The 17,976-nt window shown below is 41.8% G+C and overlaps 1 protein-coding gene across 8 annotated transcripts in view; it reads left to right on the top strand.

Moving 5' to 3' along the window:
* The window catches only part of CHD7 (chromodomain helicase DNA binding protein 7), a 187,586-nt gene that overhangs the window by 87,239 nt on the left and 82,371 nt on the right, over positions 1-17,976 (top strand). For 7 of the 8 annotated variants that reach the window (XM_032882612.1, XM_032882611.1, XM_032882619.1 and 4 more), the window contains one exon: positions 14,757-15,187. In XM_032882612.1, coding sequence (XP_032738503.1) covers positions 14,757-15,187 — 431 coding nt within the window. Of the gene's footprint in view, positions 1-687; positions 901-14,756; positions 15,188-17,976 lie in introns of those variants that run through there. The other variant, XM_032882616.1, reaches the window with a different exon arrangement.

Genomic DNA, 17,976 nt, shown 5'->3' on the forward strand with positions numbered 1-17,976 from the left:
TTTTGGGTAAAGAGCTCTGAGGGCAGAGGCAGCTTGTGCAAAGGCCCTGAGGTAGAAGGGCCTTTGTCCTTTGTTGTTTGTCTGTAAATAAGGAATCTATGCAGGTGGGAGTGGAAGAGCACAAAGGAGGATTATAGGAGATGAGATCAGGGAAGTGTCAGGAGTCCATATCATTCACATCGTTTAAGGTCTCGTAGGCCATGGCAACTCTAGATTTTACTGTGAATGAAATGAGCAAATTTTGGAGGCTTTGAAGAGAGATGTGACATAGTCTGATTTACATTTCTAAAGGATCCCTCAGACTGTGCAGCAAATAGACTGGGGCGGAGGACAAAGTTAGAAACCAGGGTGAGTACAGACAAGGTCTTGCAGTCCCTGGACAAGGAGAGTATTGGGAGAGTGGAAGGGGCAGCCAACAGGACTTAACAGATTGGATCGAAGGAGTCTAAGTGAAGAGTCAGGGATGACTTCATGTTTTTGGCTTCTTCTGCTGGTAGAGTAATAATGTGTGGCATTGGAGTTTGGTGGACAGAATTAAGGATTTGTTTCAGAATGCATTAAGTTTGAGACGCTTGTTAGGACATTGAAGTGAATATACCAAGTAGATAGTTGGTTAGAGAAGTATGGAGTTCAAGAGCGTGGTCTGGTCTCAGAAAGAACTATGGGTTTCATCAGTCTTTAGGTGCTCTGTAAAGCAGTGGAACCTGAAGAAGGAGGAAGCCTGCATGGAGCGGAGATCCAAACATGGAAGCTTGGAGCATCTCAGAAGTCTCATGTGGAGAAGTTGACGAGAAACTGGCCAAGAAAGAGCCTGCAAGGCAGGAGGGAGAGGACTGTCCTGGAGGTGGAGATCGCGTGAAGAAGCTCGGAGTGGGAAGTTGTGTCAGGTCCTGCTGTGAGGTGAGGAGCACTGAGAGGGAGAGGAGGCATTGGAGATCACCTTGATGAGAATATTAGAGTGGCTAGATAGAGCAAAGACAAGAGTGAATGGAAGGAGGAGGAAGACAACTAATGTGGTCACTGTCCTGAGGATTCTGCTCGAAGGGGAGCAGAAAAGATGGCAAGAGCCGGAGGAAGATGTGGGGTCAAGTAAGGGTCGATAAATATTTGAAAAACGGAATGGGCCGTGGAAGGATGCCGTAGGTGGAGAGAAGAGTGTAAAGGTGACAGGCAGATCCAGAAGTGGATTGGTAGATAAATTTGGAGGCTAGAGCTACATGGTTCTTTGTGGCAGACTTCTGGAAGGGGCCGGGCAGACTTCTCTGGAATTACTGAAGAGTGTTCCCTGTCCGGGGGTGGCTGGAAGCCAGCCTGGAGTTTGCTTGAACTGGTGTCTCGCGAGGCTCACAGGGCTCTGGTAGTGCCTGTCAGTGCTGCTGCAGCCTGCGTCCTCACCTGGGCTGTGGGGGGTTCGGGTCCCTGGCAGTTCTTTCCTTCCTTCCCTCAGTTCAACTCTGCCCCCCCGCCCAAAAGTGTCAGCACACTGTTTCCGGGTGAGACAGTGTCATTTTCTCGGGGCTCATGCTGAATGACTTGGGGTTTTTGTTCTTTCTGCCTTACCTGTGCTTCCCCTTCCCTGTCACATTTCTGTGGTTTATTTGGTGTGGATCTTCAGCTTCAGAGGTGTGCAGACACGAATGCATTTTGTATTCCAAACATTATTATTCTGTGCAGACAGAGATGTTCAAGACACATTACTTTAGCGCAGTTAGATTGAGCAGAGGCTAAGCTTACTGCGGGAAAACCTAGCAGATGTTACATGTCTGTGAAATGAGATTCTGTAGTATTGGAATACTGTTCTGAGAGTTTCCCTTTTTTACGGGAAAGGAAATTGTACACTTCAACATTTTGTTACAGTAATTTGGGTATATCTTATTTAATTTTGTGCTGGCTAATGCAGGCTTTCACATTGGTTTTGCTCATTTTTTTGTGTTTATCTGAGAAACTCTCTTAGTATTTCCTTCTGAAACCATCTTCATTTTCCAGCTCCATCTTTACAAACACTCATTTCTTTTTAAAAGACAAGTTGCGGTAGCTGTGGTTTGAGCAGGTCTAAAGTCAGGCTGTAACAGCAGACCCGAGCTGCTGAGTTAGGCGGGATTTTATAGATCAGTGCGTCCGGCTTGTCCGTCTCACAGATCTTGAGATGATTGTCTTCCCACTTGATTGTTAAAGCCCCACAGAGTAAATGGTCAAACACCAACCCTAATACTGAGTCCTCGGGTCCATCCTGCTGTTCTTCCTTCTGACAACCTGTCTAAAAAGAGCTGCTAGCACAGAAAGGAATCTGCCCAAGTACGCGTCTGGCGCTTTTCGTCTAATGCTGGCGTACTCAGTGGGGCCTGCGGACCCGCATAACCCTGAGGACCTTAGCCATCTGGGCCGCGGCCACTCCGGCTGCCCCGCCATCCCTGATAGTTTGGTCTTTCCTGGTTGGAGGTAAATCCGTTCTGCGTGTTGTTTCCTGTTTGCCAGCTGTCCCTGGAGATGATGGTGGTAACGGATACAAAAACTTGAGAGGCTGTTCCCAAGATCATTTCTATTTACATTTCTGAGTTTGCTATAAGAGAAGCTTAAAGAGAACATCTTTAGGTTCTTGAATTAGAGAAGTGTTAGCAGACATATGATTATTACGTTTTGTAACCACAGATCTTATTACCCTAATACTTTCGAATAGTAATGTTATAAAATATCATGAAAAATCCCCACTCCTTTGTTGGTGGATGTTCTGTATTGCTGAAACGCACCATCTTATTGTGAATAGTTAATTATTTGTTCCCCCTGAATTGTACTTTGAAAGTGCAATTTATATTTATATTAAAATATAAATACTGACATTTTAGGCACAAATGAGGATTTTGTCAAAGTCATCTCAAGTTACACATTTTCAAAACATGAATTTTTTAAATATAAAAAGTTAAAATAGAAACAAGTTGCCTAAATACAAACTGTTACATAGTAGCCTCATTGTAGCATTTTCAAATTGTTCAAATATTTTCAAATAGACACAAGTATCTAAGAACTATAAAGAAGGCTGCTGAGCGGATGTTGACAGTAAGACACAGGGTAAATCAAACGGCAGTTTAAACTAAAACAGCTTAGTTCAGAGGGTACTGCTGTTTTATAACCATATTTAAAAATTTGTTCCTCTTTTACTCCCTCAAACGGAGTTCAGGGATATAATGGATCCCATTATAGGTAAAAGGTCTGTGACTCAGCCATCGAGCTACTCAAACTCTTGGCTGTTTTAATTGCCACCATTAAAGCTTTAGTACTTTTATCTCATAAAAATAGATATCATTGATGTAAAATGTGTGCCTGTTGAAGATACATTTGTACCTCTGCCCTGATGGTTAGCTAATCATCCATTTGTGTTTGAAGTTAGTTAGATTTTTATGCAGATGGGAACTTGACATAGATCAGTGATTTGTTCAGATTTAGTCATTTAATTAAAAAAAAAATGCCATGTAGTAATAAGGATAATACCTAGCTAGAATATTTTCCCAAAAGAAACTTGCTTTGTTTTGGCTTGCATTTTAACTACATTTAATTGATGGAAGGATGGTGGACTTTTACCAAGCTTTGTCTTGAACCCAAGAGAGTAGTAATGTTTCTCTAATTTAAATGCTGTGACTTTAACAATTCAAGGGAAATATAGAAGTCACTCTCTTGTGACACATCTGTGTAAACTTAACTATGGTAATTGGCAGTATTTCTCTGCCCATCTTCTGCAAAGGGGAAGATATCAAGGTGTGAAGGAAACTCCAAGAACACAGCAGGAGCCAAATGTTAAAATGGGAAAAGCTACTTTTGTTCTGGGCTTTTCCCTCCAGTATGCTAGGGAGTCATAGTCATTCATTATTCATATTGCTATGCACAAACAAGGTACAATGTGTTCATTTAAAATGAGTATATCTCAAGAAAGTTTAAGTTCCCAATTACTATGTACACACTTATTTCTCTGTAGTATAAACAGAAGAGCAAAAATTGGTGGGGCAGTTCATTAAGTTATTTTCTGTTCTACAGCCGTAATTATGGAATTGTATTCAGATAAGAAAAAAAAAACAATCTGACTTTATAAAAGGGACTCAAATCTGAAACAGTTCTGAAACTAAAACCTACCCACACAAAGCATTTGTGAGCTTAATATACATAACCAGGCTTCTGTTCTTGCCCAGCTGTGTAGATTCAATTATAATAATTTTCTCAGTTGCATAACATTGCTGTTTGTTTATTACTGCGTTATTAGTCAGTGAATGAACCTCCCTCTTTTTGACCCCTCAGCAGTGTTTATAAAATACTTAATTGCCTTGGTATCTTCTGTTTCATGTGTAATTCCAGCTGGAAGGAGTCATCGGGACACCATCCCCTTTAAGTGTTAAACAGACTGTTTCTAATGTGCAATAAAGTTTCTTTTAAAATATCTGGAACCTTTAATATTGTTTATAGTGCAGTTTCTTACATTTTTTTACTTGAAAATGGAGTGGTTTTCTTAGAAAAATCCTTGTGATGATCTCCGTGGCAGTTAACTGTGAAACAGTGTTGGGCTCCAGCCTTCCTGAAGCAGCCACATTCTCTGAGTCATCTGAGCAGGTCCCAATGCCCCCAACACTCCTTCCCTTCACAGCATTCCACCCCACCCCACCCCACCCCATCCCACCCCATCCCACCCCATCGTTACCTTACCCCCAGCTCTCCTGCCATCTCCTCCTCCTGCGTCCTAGAGTGTGGGAGCGTCAGGGATTAGGCAGCAGGTGTGATGGCTGAGATGCAGGCTCTGCAGAGAGGTTGCCTGGGTTTAACCCTGACTCCTCTTCTAACCAGCTTTTTGTGACCTTTGGCAAATGTATTGATCTCTTTGTGTGCCTTAGTTTTCCCGTGCATAGGATGGGGTAGTTTCCCAAGGTGCTTGTGAGCCCAGAACAGTGCTTGGCACCGAAGTTCTCAGCCTTAGCCGCAGTGGCAGCTTCAGAAAGGTATACAGAAATACTGGGGTGCTGTCTGTCGTTATGTGGAAGGATCAATGTCTAGCATGAGAACAGGGGTCATTTGTTGTTTATTGCTGTGTAACAAATTACTGCAAATTTCATGGATAAGACAACACCCCTTTCTTATCTCCTAGTTTCTGTGAGTCAGGGTTTGAGCACAGCTTCACTGGTCCTCTGCTCGGGGTTTCAGCAAGGCTACAGTCAGGTGCAAGGACTGTGTTCTCATCTGGAGACTCGACTGGGGAAGAATCCATCTCCCAGACCATTCTGACTGCTGGCAGAATTTGTTTGCCGTGGCTGTACGTTGAGGGGCTTCAGCTCTTGCTGCCTGTCACTTGGGGCTGCCCTCTCCTAGAGGCTGCCTGCTGTTTCTTAGCATGCTGGGTTCCCCCACTGTGGCCCCCTCACTCTGGTCACTTGCTCCCTCGGTGCCAGCAACAGAGAGTCTCTGACCTTCATGGAGAGCCCACATCCTCTTTACAAATCTCCCCTAGTTAAGCAAGGCTTATCCAGGAAAAATCTACCCTTTGAGTAACTTCAAACCAACTGATTTGGGACCTTAATCACAACTGCAAAGCCCCGTGACTTCTGCTGTATTCTGTTGCCTGGAAGACACAAGTCTTCTCTCCAGCCAGGAGGTGGAAATCCTACAGCCATCTTAGGATTCTGTCTCCTATAAAAAGTGAAGAAATTTTTATAGGACCAACGTAGTTTATCATTAAGCCATTTATTGCCAACTGAATTTGCTAGACTCAGTCTCTGAGTTCTGGAGAACTTGCCTGCCTGGAGTGTATAAATTAGCTTTATTGCTGAGCTCCTTATAAATTGATTTTTTTCCCCTCAAAGATTGTTCTATTCCCACTTTTACATGAACCCTTGGGATTGGCCAGTGCTAGAGACACGCCTTCCTTTCAGTCTACTGAGTTTGACTTTTTAAATTCACAGGAATAGCATAATAAGTTAAATAGAATACTAACATTTATAGAGTGGTGGAAACTTAAATGCAAACTTGGTATCAGATGCTTTTCCAGAGCCAAACTGCATACGTTTCACCTTTGCAGTTCAAGAATCAAATTTGTTGTTGGGTATACCAGTGACAGCAAAGTGCACTGTTAGTGTACAGTAAAAAGTTACTGAAGTGAACTTAACTATTTTAGTATGCAAGTTTGGTCGTCATCCTTAAGTGTCTTTGAATAGGATATATTTCTGCAGAACAGTTGCCCACTCTAGAAGCGCTGTTTTGTGTTTTACTGAGTTCGATCCCCGGTAAGCTGGGTCGCTTTGGGTCTGGAGGTCTGCTGCCAAATTCCAGCCCCCAGACACCTCTTTGAGAACTGTAGGCACCTGAGAGCTAACTTGAAATAAGTAAGACAAACACCTGTGACCTGGGAATTTGTTCTGTAGCTTCTCATTCTTTGATATTTACTGAGTTGAGCCTGCTAAGGAAAACACTGTGCAAAGAGGTGAAGAAAAGAAAGAAAAAAGAGGGAAGGAAGACACAATAAAATGAACTCATTCAGGCCCCTGAGCAAATTCGTTATCTTTCCTACTTTTACTTCTAGAGAGTAATGTCTGGTAAAAGATAATACTTGATGTTTTACTTGATGATAATATTTGATGTTTTACACAGTGAGGAACTGTGAGAAATTCAGAACAGGAGGCTGAGGGTATGACTGTGTCTTAGACTCTTTGAATGGGTTTATATTTTAGTTTGCTTGTTGTAAGTCAGCTGCACCATGATACCCTGCCTTTTCTTGGGCATTTCTGCTGTGGGAATTGGGTGTAGTTTTTTTGGGGAGGCAGGCCTGCTTCCTGTGGGGGGCCACCCTCGTGCTTGTGGCCCCGGAGACCTGGGAAGCACTTCACCATTACTGTGTTAGGCTTCGGAGTGTGTTAAATTTGAGGTGGTTTCTGTTTCTCCCCTGGCCAGACTAGCATTAGGTTCTGTTGGCCCCTCTCCATTTCTCTTTTATCAGAAGAACTTCAGGGATAGGAGAGTCTTCTGACCAGGAATGCAGTCTGATTACCTGTATATACTTTTTGGAAGGCTAACACATGTAAAAACATAATTCAAGTCTTGTATAAACAATTAGGCTAATTTTTCCAAGCATTTATGAAGCAGTGGAGGTACATCAAAAGTATGTTCAGTTTACATCAGTTCAACTCTATGCCCTAGGGTGTGTGTGTGGGGGGGGGGCACACATGCATTTGTATAAACACGTTATTTCAAGTACATGGTCCTTAGATCCAAGCCTATTACTTCACCTGGTGCTTTTCCTAAGAAGTAGAGTGATGCGTTACCAAACTGGGGAAAAGAACTGTGTTAGATTCCTTGAAATACAGTAGATTAAATTTTTAAAAATCATATAAGCTATTCTTTTTAAGTGGCTTTGGGAAAATTTTCAGAGTAGGGCAGAAAGTGGGCTAATTTTCTTCCTGTTCCTTGAAAACCCCATTCATTCCTGGTGACAAAGCAGATTGATGGACTTGAATTCAGCTTCTGTCAGACAGAGTGATTCTGATACTCAAACAGGATAATGTTTGTGAGCAGCAGTCTAAATGGCAGTTCTTAGCCACATTTTTATCTTTGGGCAGGAAAGTTAGTGATTTTCCACAGCTTTAGTTCGGAGTTAAACTAGAGCTCTCCTCTAATCCTTTGAAGGCAGAAGTCCCAAATTTATAGTAAATTAAAAGCCATTTTAACCCATAGATTAGTGTTAGGCTCTTAAAACTAAGGCCTTTTATGGTTTTGGAGGAAGACAACAAGTAGCTTTCTGGGCTTGGAGAAGCCCTCCTCATCCTCTGGGCGAGTATGAGCACGTCCCACTGGCTGGTAGCCACCACATCGGGATTACCATCCAGGGTTGGCCCCTTTCTAGCTGTGTCACTAAAGCCTCAGTTTCCTCATTTATAAAAGAGCAAGAATGTCACCCACCTTGGCAAACTCATGTGGTTATTACAGGCACTGAAGGAGAAGGTTGTGAAATGCACATGTAACTGTACAGTACATGGTTTAAAAACCTCATTTGGTATTGTGTCTGGGGATGGCTTCAGGACTTCCTATCAGTCATGCTGTTGTCTCTCTCCTAACTCCAGGGCTATTCCCTGATGCTCATCCCTGTCACCCTGAGTGGGGCCAGCTGGAGGCAGCATTGCAGGTACCCAGCAGGGTTCCAGCCTGCACTGGAACCCGTGTCTCCCTGAGGCCACCTTCCGCCTCTGCGGGTCATTCCCAGCAGAGTGTGACCACCTGCACAGAATGGAGATAGGGAAAGGGAGATGGCCAGAAGGGCAGCGATGGGGTGGCCCAGAGGGAGGTATGGTGCACAGATGCCCCTTTCTCCAATGGGAGGGAGTCTGCTGTGCTCAGGGTCTCACAGACAACTTGGAAAGGATTTAGCATTGGTGGAGTTTCACTGCTGTGTTACTCTAGCTAAAGTGACTATAGAAACATTACAGGAGAGCGCCTTACAAATGAGAGATGCAGTCCGACCGTTCCTATGGTATAATTTTACTCCTACATAGAGGATGGGCAGTATTCAGTATCCAGTGTGAACTATTTAATATTAAATGTAACATGATTGCTTGGCTCATTATTTTCATTATTTTGGACTCCACTTATATTCAAAATGTTTATAATTTAGATGCCATTAAAGTGGTTCATGTTAATTTGCAGCTATTTAAGATTTTGTTTGTGTGACACATCTATTCTAAGGATGGATTAAAAACACAAGCAGAAAACTGAAGTTTTGGAAATGCCTTCAGATGATTTTTAAATGAGATATTTCAGCAGTAATTAAAATTTTCAGTTCTAAAATTTAATGGTTCTGAAGCACTCATAAAGATGACTCAACATTCATTATATTTAATTTGGTAATTATTTTGACTCTATCCAACAAAAATTATACAAGTCATCTTTATATGATTATACCAATATTCCTATTTTTATTCCTACCAGTGACTTAAATTGAGCATAAAGGAAACTGCCAATTCAGTGCAGCGTTTGAGCACATTTTACATAAAATTAGCTTTGTTTATAGAGTCACATGCTATGTTGTAAAATATTTGATAACCGCTCTTTGAGATACATAGACACGTGCACACACATACTCTCCCCACCCCAGAGAAGCAGATGAATTTGCCCCACTTTAGCTGTATTGGTCTAATCCGAAGTGTATCTTGAAGAACATTTTTATTCGAGGTATTGTTAGAGAAAAGGGATGGAGTGGTTAAGTACCTTTAGGAACACCCTGCACATTAATCCACCACTCAGTGTTGTAAGGGCTGGGACTTTTGCAGTAAAGAAAACTACTTATTTGGTTAGCCAAGGATTCTCTAAACTTATGTGACCTGAGTCATCTTTTCATGTAACACTTTTTAATATCCAAAACTTTAAAAATGTTGTTTCACACATCTTGCCTTTCCAGTTCATATGACTAACAAGCTTGATAATTATGCATTTGGGTGTTTTTGTTCATAAAGGTACTCATTCAATAAATAATTGTTCCTGGAAATAAAGAATGAGCTGAATAAAACTAACTGGCATTTAAAGGCTTGACCTCAAGGCCCTGACTCTAATACCAAATTTAGCCAAGCAGAAAATAGCCCAACCTTTAATTGTCCTCTGAAGAATATTTTTATACTTTTTATTTTTTTTAAATTTTTAAAAGATTTTACTGATTTACTTGGGAGAGACTGAGAGTGGGAGAGAGCGAGCGCAGCAGAGAGGGAGAAGCAGGCTCCCCACTGAGCAGGGAGCCTGATGTGGGGCTGGATCCCAGGACCTGGGATCCTGACCTGAACCAAAGGCAGATACTTAACTGATGAACCACCCAGGTGCCTCATACTTGTTTTATATCCAATAGTCATAGTTGAGAAGTGTATCACTTGACTCTTGAAACTCCCGTCTGCTCCTCCATAAACAGGGCTTCACAAGCTTGCTTGTCATACATTATTTATGCTTTCAGTCACCTGATCTCGGGCATGAGTTGTCGTTCAGGCCCATGGAAGAAGTGACCTCTGGCCAGCACCAGGCTGACCGCTTTCAGGAGGCCCCCTTAGTGTCAGCCCAGGTCAGGTGCTCTGCTTCCCCCCGCTGGTACTATGGCTGGCTTGTTTACTGTTATATCCCTAAATATTTGTTGAATGAACAAATGAGTTGGGCACCAGATACTGAGTGCATCTTCTTTTTCTCAGTGTCACTGACAAGAAAAGGGTGTTTCAACAGGACTCACAGAGCCTTTGCTAAATGCACTATTGCACCCTGTATGCTCTTTTGGCTGAAGATTGAGCTTCAGTTTTAGTACTGGAATTCCTTTTTTTTTTTTTTTAAAGATTTTATTTATTTGACAGAGAGAGATCACAAGTAGAGAGAGAGAGAGAGAGAGAGAGGAGGAAGCAGTTTAAGATTTTATTTATTTGACAGAGAGAGATCACAAGTAGAGAGAGAGAGAGAGAGAGAGAGAGAGAGAGGAGGAAGCAGGCTTCTTGCCTAGCAGAGAGCCTGATGTGGGACTCGATTCCAGGACCCTGAGATCATGACCCGAGCTGAAGGCAGAGGCTTAACACACTGAGCCACCCAGGCAGCCCTGGAATTTCTTTTTAAAAGAGTGTCAAGGGATCAAGAACCTAGGGAGTGATACTGGAAAAATAAAAGTGAAGCGCATCAATAAAAGATGTGTTTCCAAAGCCACCAAAAAACAAAACCAAAAACTAAAAAGGAAGCAAATAGTACTTTGCAATCTTAAGTGAACACTTTGTATTTTTACAAATCATTGAAATCATAGTTTAGCGTGTTTTAAGCTTGTATCTGTTGTTCCTTTAGCCTTGGGTGGCCCGTGGCTTCTCCCCCAGAACCTCAGGTTCTCTGAGAGCACAGATACCTCCCTTTGGCTCAATGTGCAGGGAAGGGACGTGCTCCCAGAAGTGCAGTGTCGTTCCTACAGAGTAGCATTTCGATTTTAGATTTGTTTGTATCACTCAGTAAGTACAATGTTTTGCCTTCGCTGTCCTGCATTACTGAATGTTGTTAGTTTGCAGAGCTTGTACCTATTGGAAACACTGTGCAGTGTTACTCTCACGTGGCTCGTGCCTGCTACTTGACTTTGCTAACAGTTTGAGGCTTTACGGATATAATTAAGGCAAAACATGAGTAAATAAGCTAGCTTTTAAGCCAGGCCAAGCTGATGAATGTTGGATGGAAAGCATACCTGAGGTAAATGAAAAGTTTCCTCTTAGGCACTTTCTCCTTTTCTTGCGAATGCTCCTGAATACTTTGGGTCTCGTTTGCTTAAAGGTTAGAGAAGGGTTGCCTTCACTTCTTCATCTCTGCCCTCCTTTGGTTACCTTTGCATCTTGTCTGTTCTGCGGTTTTACATAAGGTGACTTGCTTCTGTGTTTGCCTGGTGTATACATTTTGAACAGTGGAGTTAAGGATAAAAGTGATTATCTTTAGGTTATGGTAATTTTTTTGACAAGATACACATACACACCTTGAATCATTTTTGTTTACCGTTTAAATATTAGTCATGCTGTTTTAGTTCCAGAAGTCCATGGCACCATCCTTACAAATCCCGTAATATTCCAATAGGCACATGGAATTGTGATAGAAAATGTGCAACTGCAAAGTCCTATCGTGTGTGTATTTAAAAATACCTTTGGTATCTAACATTCTCCACGTTGCTCTAATAAATGAGGGGTTTTGGCAATGCCCTATATGGTAATATCAGATGTTAATGGCATTGATTACCTGTCAGGCAGTGGGAATTGATGGGAAAATGTCCGCTGTAAAATTAAATAGCATTAGAGAAGACTGTACCATGCGTGGGGAGGGGGGGCACGGCTGGGCCTGGGAGACTTTGTCAGGGTATTACTGTGAGCTCCAGGTTTTTTCCCCCACATGATTAAGGCAGGCCATCTGTTCTTTGTTAAATGTTTACAAAAACAGCTTTTCTCTAAAAGATTTAAGGAGATGTGGGTCTGGTAAACACTATAATATTTCTGAGCACCTTTTTCACCCTATTTCATATAGTACCAAAACATAATTCTGCTGCATATCAAACAGGATTAATACTTTTTTGTATTTACTCTTTATGTTTTTTCCTTCTTATGGAAGATTAAAAATTTTAAGGGATACTAATTTATGGCTTCATTTATTACTGGAAGGAGCATCTAAAATCATTTGTATGCTAAAATGTGTAGATAAATTTTCAGTCTTTTTGTATTTGATGCTCTGTGCTTTTTCGAGTTCATGAATGTGTACCAGGTATTTCTCATTAGAAGCTGGCACTTTGTTGCTGGGGTTAATGCCATGCAGATTAAAGCAAGGTATGCATACGTGGGATTAATTCACCATTCTATGCTTGAAGCTTTGTTTACTGGTGGACTTTTCTCTTTCCATCCCTGTCCAGGAAATACTTTTTCTTCCATTTCCTGAAAAATAGTTTGTCCCAAATAAGTTTGACCTCTAAGTCTCTTAGAAAAAAAAAAGGCTTTTTCCTTTTTACTTACCTTGGAAATAATAGGTAACAATTAACTAGACTTCAACTGAATTTTAATCACACAGTTAAATCAGACGCTGTGAATTCTCAGGTAATGGGAATGTGGACGGCACCTTGGTTGATGTTTGTTGAGCGTGTGTGTGAGGGAGAAAGGCAGGACAGAGGGTAACTTCTTTTAGTGTTTGGCTTGCTGTGCTATTCCTGTGTGGGAACCTGCTCACGGGGACTCCCTCCCAACGTGTGCTTTTCCTCAGACTTTTGCTCTTGCTTCTTTCTCTTTCTGTATAGCTTTAATCTTCTGCAGGTTCATCCTCTTTTAGCTGTGACTGGGAAAAGGCAATATGTATTTTAAGATTTTCTAATACCGTTGAATTTTGAAAGAGACTTTGGAAATCATCTGACCCAACCCCTTCATTTTGCAGATGAAGAAAATGAACCGTGGATGAGTGAAATGATTTTTTCATTGATAATAGAGCTAACGGCAGGACCCAGACTAGAGTTTGTGTCTCTTACCTTGTAATTCTGGGCTCAGTCTCTTGCACCAGTGCAGATGGGAGAATTGAATGTGGGTTTCTTTAGTGACCATGGTAAGGTTTAGTGGGGATAGTATGCCCACTTTCTTTTCAGGCAGTAATGTCTTAAAATTTGGGGATGGGGGTCACTGGACACTTGGGAAATCAAATGAAACTCATGGAGCATTTCCTAGAAGGATGCCCATATGTAAGATTTCAGGAGAGGGAAAAAAAAAAAAAATTTTCATAAGCACAGAGCCCGAACATTGGTTTACTGGTTTAGAAAACCTAGATTCAGATCACAGCTCTGTCTCCTGCTGTGTGACCTTGGGTGATCACATAACCTCCTCAGACTTTCCTTCCTTTCCGAAAGATGAGGGCAGATCAACACATTTTTGTTGGTGAGAGTCAGGTGAACTAATTTCTGAAAGTGCCCAGCTCAGTGCATGGCCTGGAACAGATGCTCAGTTATTCGGACTGGAATCTGATTTATAGTACCTTGCTGATGGGGAGCATAGCTTTTGGGTTACTCACGAGTCCTCTGCAGACCTGGATCTGGGCTCTTCTACACCCCCCCCCCCCTTTTGGAAGTGGTATGGTCAGGAGGGTGGGCATGTAACTCCTTGGGAATGGGACTGCATCCCTGAATGTCAGAGCCCATATCCAATTCCTGATTGGGGCTGGCGTGGTGGTTGAACGGTGTCTGGGGTGTCAGGTGCTTAGCACGTGTGTGGCCCATAGTAAGACTGTTCAGTAACCACTAGCAGCCATTATTGTTACTGTTTCTGTTATACTTCCTATTCAGTGTCTGGAGAAGCAGATGAAAAAATCAAAAACAAACCCAACCCCGAGTGACATTTGAAGATATAACATTTTAAAGTATTTCGCTGAACTACAAAAGTTCATTAGATGTCGTAATTTGCAGTGCAGATAATACTCTACCCCTGTCCTGGTTTGGAATGGACTCTGCTCTTGGCTGACCAGTTAACATCCCATCCTAATTGTTAATAGTCTCTACTGTGTTAAGCCCATCTCAAGATGCACTCCTTGTGAATGTCAAAAATCTGCAAGGCTTACCAGCTCGACTATTTGGATTTTCTGTTCCTCAGGAAAATGTGAAAATATGAAGCTTTAGTAACTTAAGATACACTCTCTGCATTTCATGTTAGTACAAGAAATTTAACGAATCACGAGTCACGAAGTTTGGCTATGTGCTTTTAATGTGTCATTTTCATGTCATTTAAATCAGAAATGGCCTGTACCATATAAGATTTGTGTGTGATACTTGGATTTCAAACTTTCACAGTACCTGAATCATGCGGTGCTCAGTACACTTGTTAAAAGAGGCTTAATTATGTATCTTTAATTTGAGTTCTCATTCCCACAAGAGGAAAAGAATTCCATTTAAATTCATTCGTTGGGTTTAGCTTCTGCTGCTGTTCTGTCATTCGCCAAGTCCCACACACATAGGGGCTGCTAAGAAAATGGACAGTGTCTTCAGGTGAATGAGAGACTTTTCTTCCTGAACCGGAATTTTTACTGTATTGCTAAGTTACCCTTTTTCTTTTTTAACTGTTTATGTAAGTGCTTTCTTGTCTTTTGGGTGAGAGAAAAGGATAGATTTTACAACTGTATAGTTGGTAAAATATTTGCTACTTGGAGTGTAAAGTTTCAGAAGCATCAGCTACTAACTTTCAGTTCCTTTCTTAAGTATGAAGAATGATAAACTAATTTCAATTCCCATTTGTGTCTCTTAGCATTCTCCGTCGGAGCCCTTTCTAGAGAAACCAGTGCCGGATATGACTCAGGTTAGTGGACCGAACGCTCAGCTAGTGAAGAGTGATGATTACCTGCCGTCCGTAGAGCAGCAGCCACAGCAGAAGAAGAAGAAGAAGAAAAACAACCACATTGTTGCCGAGGAGCCCAGTAAAAGTTTTGGTAAAGATGACTTCCCTGGTGGGGTTGATAGCCAAGAACTAAATAGGAACTCACTCGATGGGTCCCAAGAAGAGAAAAAGAAAAAGAAAAGGCCGAAGGTAAAAAAAGATCCGAAGGAACCGAAAGAACCCAAGGAGAAAAAAGAGCCCAAGGAACCCAAGACCCCGAAAGCCCCTAAGATTCCCAAAGAGCCAAAGGAAAAGAAAGCAAAAACTGCCACGCCAAAACCCAAATCCAGCAAAAAGTCAAGGTAGGCTGTGGGCAGAAACAACCACCCCCAAACGCAGTGTAGAAATGCACGGGTCAGCGTCAGCTCTTGGAAGGGGGTGGGGTCTGGGGACGGGGGAGGGGCAGCACTTAGCTGTTTGCTACCGGGTTCCTTTCTCTGATAACCCCACCTAAAAAGTGAAAGAGTTTTATACGTTCTGAGATTTAGGACTCAATTACCACAAGCTGTTTATTTGGATGGTACATTGTAGACTTCACTGGGTAAAAATTCTTTGTAATTTTAAAATCATTTGCCTGTATTTTTGTGAAAGTTTGCCATTGACCAGATAGAACCAGATTACCAGCTTACTTATTTGTAAGCCTAGACCAGCAACCTCATTTTCAAGGACAATGCAAAACAGGGAAAGAAGGATTACAGGAGCAAGATAGGTCACTATATTTCACTCAGCATTTCAGCCCTGTTTCCCAGAAGTTGAAACAGGAGAATTAATTCTCTCCACTTGGCGGAGTAAGCCTTCCAGGGGCAGGGTTGAAATGCTAGTGGGCAACGTGGGAGAAATCAAATAGCAGTTATCCATTAGATATGCATGCAAGAATAGCACACACTTTAGCTTCTAGGAAATACCCTCCTCCACTCCATACTTCCCTCTGTACTTCCCCTACCGACTCTGACCCCCCAGAAGGCATATTTACTCAGTAAGAAAAGCTGAGAGGAGAAGACATTGAAGACTAATTTTTTTCATTTGTACTGAACATTTCTTACAACCGTTCTGAACCAATTCCAAACATCTGAATCTATTTTTCGGAATATGGCTTATGTTAGAAAATATAGTTTCCAGATGGAAGTATGGTCAGACTTGGTTAATCTGAACCTGTTTGCAAACTTCATTAGAAAATACACTACCCCTCTGACCCCCATGCGCATGTGTACACATACACACACACACACACACACGCGCGTGCGTGTACACATGCATGCTCAGGTCTGCGACAGACGTGCTTGATGAGAACTTTTTGAGCTCGCTGGCCTGCAGATCTTTGACTTGTAGGCTTTCCTGTGGGTGAACGTGCAAATACAGAGTGGAGATGATTTCTGTGACTATGGAGATGTCCCTGCAAAGGGAAAGAGCAAAGTTGGATTTTCAGACTTGTGCTCAGAATATCTATACAACCCCCAAATAAGTTATTCTGTAGTGTTTTGAAAGTCTGTATCACAGTCACTTAAAAGTTTTTGTCATCAGTACTTTTTATGGTGCCAAAATAACAGAATTCTATTCAGTAACTCAGTCTTACAGGTAACTTAACTTAGGAACCTTCTTTGATGCCTCAGTAAGCAGTTTCTTAATTAAAAACCATTTTTTCCCCCATGTGAACACTCTTCTAAACTTACAACTCATTATAAATTTTGCTTTCATTTATTTAAATATTTCATTTCCTTAAACACTTCATTAAGTACTTATTCTCTGTAGCTGCTCTGTTAAGGGTTAGGGTTGAGCCGGGAGAACATGGGTAGACTTTCAGTCTGACTTACCAAGGGTTCTTTAGAAATATAATTGCCTAAAAGCTAAGTATTGTGCTTTTGGTAGGAGGACCCATATGGTTATTTTTCCGAAGTAGAAAATTTCCCAAGGAGAAATTGCAGCAAAATTTTAAAAGAATGTATTATTATTATTTTAAAGCTTGAAACGTAAGAGCCTATGTTCTAAAGAAGCTTCCTAGAACTCGGAAAATATGTCACCAAGACTAGCTTTAGCCTCAGGTCTATCTGTCTTTAGTTTGTATCTTTAATTTTTTTAATCTAGCACCTAATGATAAACGTCGATTAAAAAAAAGGAAAAAAAGAAACCCACTGTGTCTTGGATCTTGTCATAAATTTCCAAGTATGTTACCTTCAGGTTCTGAGTCTACCTTGACCTAGTCCTGTCTTTAAAAACATACTTTTAGCTTACCCTTACCTCTTTTGGGATATATTAGGGCAGATATCAAAATGCTGTATTGAAGAGTGAAACTTACTAAAAATTTCCCAACAGCTGTAAACAAGTGTTAGGAACTTGGGGCATCAGATCCAGTCAATTCTGATCACCTGTGCTGCCTCGGTGCAGAGAGAGGCCCCGTGTTTACCCATGAGAGAAAATTCCAGTGTGTGCTCTCAGCTGCTCATCCTTAAGTTTGAATTGTCTGTGCAGAGTAAATTTTTGGCATTGCTGAATCCGAGTAATGGCTTTGCATTAGAGTCATATGTTTTTGATAGGAGAGAGGGCATGTGATTATTTTCTCCCAGGAAGAGTGTTGGGTACCCCCCCATTGCCTTAGGGTCACAGTCTCAGTGGATGCCTCCTAGAGGTGACAGTTGTTAATCCCCAAGTGGTGTGCAGATAATCGAATGGAACATTTCCACTGAGTGTGGGGATGTTCATGCAGAATGGGGGCTGATGTAACGGGGCCCAGAGACATGGGCCCTGTTGAGGGGTGCCAGCAGTGTTTGGAGGACCTCCGTTGGCCTTGGTGACTTGACCATTTACTTGTTGGGCCATCTGCTGAGTCACGACAGAGTGTGATGAGGACATTCCCGGGAGGCTTTCCTGTCATTGATGGTCAGATGGGGGTGGCTGTCCAAGAAAATGGTAATCGAATAGAGATTTTCAGTAAATTAACAAACCAACCCATTATTGTGTTGAGCCACAGTTTCTACTGGCCAGATGAATTGAGTATGTCAAGTTGTGGTCTTGTGTTCTGCTGAATCTAGGAAGGAAATCGTGTCCCTGAAGCACAGATAAGTAGAATGCTATACAACTACATGTAAATTCTGAA

This window comes from Lontra canadensis, unplaced genomic scaffold (genome assembly GCF_010015895.1).
Source record: "Lontra canadensis isolate GAN:19392208 unplaced genomic scaffold, GSC_riverotter_1.0 scaffold83, whole genome shotgun sequence".
In the NCBI taxonomy this organism is placed as follows: domain Eukaryota; kingdom Metazoa; phylum Chordata; class Mammalia; order Carnivora; family Mustelidae; genus Lontra; species Lontra canadensis.